General features: G+C 39.6%; 1 protein-coding gene across 1 annotated transcript; it reads right to left on the bottom strand.

Moving 5' to 3' along the window:
• Positions 1-1,545: 1,545 nt before the first annotated feature.
• KLHL31 (kelch like family member 31) lies at positions 1,546-5,231 on the bottom strand. The gene is made up of 2 exons (XM_053939236.1): positions 4,060-5,231; positions 1,546-2,278 (listed from the first exon to the last, which is right to left on the bottom strand). The coding sequence occupies exons 1-2, from the start codon at positions 5,229-5,231 to the stop codon at positions 1,546-1,548; spliced, it is 1,905 nt and encodes a 634-aa protein (XP_053795211.1).
• Between the last annotated feature and the right edge of the window lie 1,747 nt (positions 5,232-6,978).

Genomic DNA, 6,978 nt, shown 5'->3' with positions numbered 1-6,978 from the left:
CCTTCTGGTTATAATAAATCATTTTAATTCCTTGCCTTCCCTCTTTCCTCCCCAAAAGAAGGATGTAGACATATGTAGACATTTTGTGCTGATGTGGACATTTTGTGCTGACAGCAGTCATTTGCTATCAAATCTTCACGGGACATGATGGGCTGCATATCCCTTTGGCTATGGGAATAGGATTAGGTTTCATGCTTAATTCCCACACCTCATGCTGAAATCAGGAAGAAAAGTTCTTGGAGGCAAACTCAGTTGAGTGAAGACTCCACTCTATTCACTGGGAAAACTTCAACACAAAGAGCATTAGTCTAGCCTTTGGAATAATATGAATGAAATCTCCATAAAAAGGGCTGTAATGAAGGCTTCAGAAGGAGATGCATAATGGTGTGCCCAGGAGAAGGTTACTTTGGGTTTTGTTGTGCCTACACCTGGCAAGAAAGATGTTAAGGTATCTCTTTATTTCTACTAAGGGAGTTTTCTCATGATTTCCTGTTTTCCACACAAATTCTAAAGGGCAGATCTGGAAGTCTTTATTCCATCTTTGTTCCTCATTCCACTGTTTTTTTGCTCAAGTAATGTAAGGGAGTTTGCTCTGCGCATCTTCCCCATGTTCAGATGCCATTAGCCCTTGGTGTCTCCTGGCACGAACTCAGCTTCCAGGTTTTTCCGCCTGGAATGAGAGGTGTGTCTCCCTGGCATGAGGAGGAGGATGAGGTGATGTTCCCTGGTGTAAACAGAGGTCAGGAGAGCCATCTGGCACCCGAAGTACCCCCTTGGGGCTGGCCCATAGTGCTTATGGGAGCTAAAGTATTTTGTGGATTCAGATCTTGAAAGCCATGTCACAGCATTTGATAGAGGAATTAAAGGATTTCATGGCAGAAGATGAGGAACTCTTTCTACCTTCTGAAAGAGAAAATGCTTTGAGAAGTTTTTGTGAATACTACTGCACCAAAAGAAAAGTATGCACATGCTATGTGTGGTATTTTTGGTTTGCCTTTTTTTCCCCTTCTGTTGTGATAATAGAAAATGCTTAGAAAAGAACAAAACTGATCAATGTTATGATGACATGGCACATTTCTGATCTATATTGAGATTTATTACTGGTCATATTGGTTGATTTATTACTGGTCATACTTTCATTTTGGGTTCTGAAAGTGTTTAAAACTTAGTATTAAAGAACCTCATAACAATATTCTGAAGCAAGTTTATCTCAATTTTACAGGTAAGGAAACCAAGGCATAAAGAAATGAAATGATTTGCCACAGATAGTGTAGTAAATCAGTGGCAAAGTCAGGAAGAGAATGAAATTCTCTGGTTATCAGTTAACTCTCTTTTCCTGCTAAGAAAATTGATCTTATCCCTAATGTGCTGTTTCATGCCACCTGTACTAAAGTTCATGAAAACTGGCCAGTTTGCACTGTTACAAAGCACATTTGCAAAGCCAATGATTTTTTTTTTCTATATAAGCACAAAAATTCTACTTAAAGGGTTAATTATATTGCTGTGCTGGTAAACATTTTTACTTATTGCTGGTTAGACCTGTCTTTAGATACTGACTGGGACAGAAGAGACTGAGCTAGCCCTGGACTCCCTTGTCTTGGTGTTGGGCATGGATATAGTACAACAAGATACGCCCACAGTGGCCTCAGGCAGCTCATCTTCCTCTGTCCATTCATTGAGGTCGGGGTTATAGCACTGAATGCATTTCTTGTACTTTTTCTCTATTTCATTCCAGCCACCTACTAAATAAATTTTCCCGTTAAGGGTGGAGGCGCCAGCCGTGCTAACTCCGGTTTGAAGTGGCGCCACGTAATTCCACTGCCCCGTGTATGGGCTGTAACGCTCCACAGGGAGAACATCAACCCTTTCCGCTCGCCCCCCAAGCTGAGACCCACCCATGACGTAGACCCTCTCCAGTAGGGACACCGCGCAGTGCCAGCCCCTTGGGGTGCTGAGGCTGGCCTTATCCTGCCAGCTATCTTTGCTGGGGTCGTACATGCACACCGAGCCAGAGTAAGCGTTATTGATGTAACCTCCCGTGACCAGGATCTGGCCATCCACCACTGCGCTGGCATGGCAGCACCGGGGCACCTCCAGCGGGGCCTTCATCTGCCACTGATTAGTTGCAGGCACGTAGCACTCGACAGAGGAGAGGCAGCCCTCGGAGTTGCGGCCTCCCACTGCGAAGAGGAGGCCATTGAACACATTCAGGCTGAAGTGGGTGCGCCGCTGATTCATGTTCGCCAAGTGAATCCAGCTGTTGAAACGAGGGTCATATCTGAAAGGATTCAAAAAAGAAGGTAACACTTACTGCTCTGCAAATCATACAGGACTCCTATGCCACTGCTGCAAGAGCAAAGTTGCTAGAATTCTAGTTAGTTAGTTAGCCTATTAAAAGTCAGCATAATGAAACTGGTATTCCTGATTAAATTTCAAAATAAATTTAGCTTTTGATTGGAGAAAAAATATTTTTGTATCATTCAAACCTGGGATTATTTTAAAGAAGTAAATCTGATTCTTCTGTAATTTGATTTTGTACAATAATCTCATTAGAATACTGGGAAGAGATAATTTCAAGATACAATAGAAATTTTAGAAGTTCTTTTGCAATTTACACCCACAGCAAAGACGTCTAAATCTACTCAGAGAGTTTTTAAAAACTTTACGTTGTGATTTATACTTGCATCCTCTTAGTGCTTTCTAAATGGTGAGTATGCTTTCTTCGCCACTCCCATGGAGTAAGTTTTATGTGGAAAGAGCATCTGTGCTTTCTAACACCATTCCTATCTGAAATAACATTCTTTGTCCTTGACATTTAAATGAGCAACTTTGAAATAGGAAATGGCAAATTATGACTCCTGAAGATGCTGTGTGAGGTATATTAGTGGACCCACACATTTCTGTTGCATGCTAAGGGGACCAGAGAATCACATGAGAAAAAGACTATGGGAAAGTAAATACTAATTGTCATTCAGCATTGTCATCTGCAAGTCCACAGACATAGTGACATCACATTATGTGACTTGACATGCTTAAGGTTAAGGGCACAACGAGGATTCCCTCACCTTCTCCCTGAAACCAAGGTCTGCACTGAGGACAACAACTCCTTGTGACAATGTGAGGCATAGCTTAAGGGCAGAAGGTCAAGAGAGCAGATATTTTTATGACAAAGTAGATTACACAATAAAATTGATTTAGAGGATGTTCCTCATTCATCAACTTTGTCTACTGGTTGATGTCCTCGGGAGAAGCAGACTGTTCCTTCTGGGAGCAGAAAAGGAAGCATTAGTAGGACTGTGGCTGTGTAATGTCATTGCATGTCCATAGTCTGTTAGTAGATAAAAGGCAGATAAAAGTTTTCCCACCCCCAGCCTTTGCTTCAAGCTACTGTGCACTGCCAGATTTTAGTCTGAACTATTTAAAAACTACTACTGCCCACGTGACATTGCATGTTAATGTATGCACTCTTCTGACCTTGCTATCACCAGTGCAGTTTTGGATGACTATAGATAGGAACTGCAAAATTTTAGAAGCAAGGTATTATTTGGGGTACACTGTAAAAGACAGACTTCAAGCAATGGCACCATTGTTTTTAAACTCTTGATAATAATAGTAATAATTAAAAAAAAGAGGATATAAAATCCAATATAAACACTGTTGAAAATATGGGGAATGGTGAATAGAAAGTGAAGGCTATAATATCTAAAAGGTGTTTTTCCAAACTTTCTGTGAGGCATCAAAAGCTTTTTAAAATTTGAGAAGTCTCCTTAGATCATCCCATAACTTCCTATTTATGTTCCTATCTATTTCCTTCACTTGGAATAAATTTTCTCAGTTTTTCCTCACTTCTCAGTGTGCATGGTAAATTTTTTTGCATAACTTCAGTTGTATATTTCTGTTCATTCAAAGTTTAATATAGAATAGCATCTATACCTCCCCTACATTGTCCCCTTTCTCTTTATCCAAGTGGTTCAAGTTGCATGACACAAGCCAGCTTATTTATTTACCTGCCTTCTGTGGAATAGATACCTATATCCCTTTTAAAGAAATAGCAGTTACCTGCAGAAATTGCTGACTGCATGCTTGGCTTGGTTCCTGGCATCATTCTGGTCTTCCCCACCAGCCACATAGAGAAATCCATCCATCACTGTGACACACTGATTAAAACTTTTAGCAGGCATTTCACTTAGCTTCTTCCATCCATTTTCAGGATCTCTGTATAAGATGTCTCTGCTAAGAGACTTTTCTGTTAAAGCAGGGCGTCCCCCAACAGTAACTAAGACTCTGAAACCTCCACGGATCCTTGTTCTTCTGGACTGAAGTGTATTCTGGTGATAGGGAAGCAAGTGATAGTTCATGGCATCCACTAGGAGCTTATGGCAGTCTGCATCTTGCATCATTCTTGGCACAGTTTGAACGTAATTGACAAGATCTTGAGCTGAGATGGTACCAAAACGGATGTTACTTAAGAGGTTGGCAGCAAACTTTACTCTTTTTTGGTCAAATTCCAGCCATTTTATTGCAATCTGGAATGCAACAATTTCAGAAGGCAACTGTAAGTCATCATCTGCAAGAAGTTCATTAATCTGATCAAAAGTAAGTTTTAGGAACTGATCAGTTTCTGAAAATTCAATGAAGTTGTCTTTAATAAATTTGTGGGCTGCTTCCTTGGTTGTTTTTAGTCCGTATGTTTCTGCAATATTGGCAATGTACATACAGTTCTCAACACTGATTTCTTGGACTAGAAAATCACAGCACATCTTTATAAGGGTGTGAATCTGTAAATAAATTGCTGTGGAAATAATACTACCTATTGTGTAAAGTGAGAGAGTAAGTTTTCCAGTGTAAGCATAGGTGATGACAGTAGCTAGACCCACTGGGGACACATCATTGAGATCCACTCTTTGAGTGGATGGATCTTTCTTTAAGATGTTGTGAAAGTATTCACTGCTTGAAGCCATCACTACCTTATGAACACTGAATGATTTGGTTTTGGTACTGATAGTCAAGTCACAAAGGAAATTTTCTTGTCTCATTTTGCTTAGACCTTCCAAGAGGTTTGGGCAGTATGATGGGTCGGAAACCTCAGATGAGATGCAGCTGAAACCATTTCCTCCTTCCAAGAGTCCATTCAAGCCATTTAGTTTACTGAGGGGGCCATCTTCCACAATGATAGTAGTTTCGTTGATATCTGCTTTGTTCTTTTTCACATTCTTCTTCTTAGGGGCCATGACTGCAATGAAATATTACAGCCAAGCACTTGCTAAAAATAAAATTAAACACCACAGTTGTGAAATTTAATAGCTATGTGATTATGCAACAAATCTAATCTTTGTCAATACATATAATGCCACAAAACCAAACACACAGGATAATGTCTTCCTAAATTCTAGGTTGCAGCATGGCTGCTTATTAATAACAATCAATACTCCAACTGTGAAGAATATACTACAAGTAATTCAGTAATTCCCTTTTGTTTTAAATAACAAGATCATAAATTAACATTCACCTATTATCACCACATTCAGAGAGTTAAATTCTCTAAATGGGTTTGCCAGAGTGTAGAATTTTGTATATAGTTATTTAAATCAGACAGGTTCTAGACCTGAATTCATTAGCCTGAAGCATAGGAAAGGAACAGGCCCCCAGCTTTATTCATCCTTACTCCAGGGCTGCTACAGACTTACAGGTGAGTTCAGAACTTGACTAGGAAATATTAAGAATGGGAAAAAGTCTTAAAGAAACAAAAGCCAGATGAGACATAAAGAGAAAGAGGATTTTGATATGATGTCATATTGATTTTAGATTTAGGTCCTGCGTGAAACCACTTCCAGGTTTTTGTAACTTTTGGTTTTATAGACTGATAGTGTTTGATTTCCTGTGTCAGATGCACAAATACTTTCTGCTCATAGCATACTTTGATCACTTTGCAGTATCAGTAATTGGAAATCTATAATCCTACTTGTAGGATTTTGTGGAGATTTAGGGAGAAGATATTTAACTTCTATTTGAAAAAAATGTCACACACACTCTTATCAGGATGTGTTATTTTAAACAAGTTCTCCATAGGGAAGGCAAGAATCGATCCCATAGTTACGTTAGAACACATATTTGAATTATATATATCAACTCTAGGTAAGCTCTCAATTAAATAAAGAGCCACTTTTTTTTGTCAAATGTGATGTGAGACAGCGCCTAGTAACAAAGGAGTTACTTTGAACAAATACATGCATGTGCAAATATACTTGAAGGAAAGCACTGATCTTCAGTAACACAATTTAAACAGAATTGTGGAGATCACCATTCAAATAGATTCAAACATAATACTTATTTCCAGTATATCCATTGATTTTAAAACAATTTACACATGCTAATTTTCTTTGTGATCCTTGCAGTCATAAAAACTCGACCATGAAAAAATGCTAATTAATGATAAATCAAATGACTGGTTTATTTAGATAATTAAATCAAAAGACTTCAGTAATATTTCAATCTAGAATCTCAGCACATCATTTCTTCCTTAAGCACAGAGCATGTAACAAAATGATAATTTAATTATAGAAAGGAATGGTTGGTGCCTGTGAGCACCAGCAGTTTGCTGCTGCTGCTGGGTGACGGCCATGTGCAGAGCAGGCGAGGGAGAGGCCCATGTGTGCCCAGAGTGTCAGTGTCAGCCTGTGCTGACGTGAGCTGTGATCCCTGATATGCCAGTGTGCCAGCGCAGGGGTCAGCTGCTGCCCGGCTCCCCCGCTCTGACTGCATTCCAGGGGCTGCATCTGTTGAGACCTATCAGAGTCACCTCCCAGAATAGCAACCTCCCAGCAGCTTGCCATTTTAAGACAGGTTCAGTTGAAGGTATAGCTGGTGTTTTAGTATACTTGGTTGTTTAACACAACTTTTGTTGCAAAAACCCGATGATGTTGCAAGTGTTGCAAATATTTGTTGGCATGAAAAAGAAGCAAAACAAAACTTTTGGAT

This window comes from Vidua chalybeata, chromosome 3, assembly GCF_026979565.1.
Source record: "Vidua chalybeata isolate OUT-0048 chromosome 3, bVidCha1 merged haplotype, whole genome shotgun sequence".
Classification (NCBI taxonomy): Eukaryota; Metazoa; Chordata; class Aves; order Passeriformes; family Viduidae; genus Vidua; species Vidua chalybeata.
Note: the sequence above shows the minus strand (reverse complement) of the source record. Positions and strands in the feature narration are given on the sequence as shown.

Coding starts and splice junctions, on each gene's coding strand:
- KLHL31 (XM_053939236.1), bottom strand. CDS start 5,231: ATGGCCCCTAAGAAGAAGAATGTGAAAAAGAACAAAGCAGATATCAAC. Junction 2,279..4,059: donor GCAGTCAGCAATTTCTGCAG/GTAACTGCTATT, acceptor GAATCCTTTCAG/ATATGACCCTCGTTTCAACA.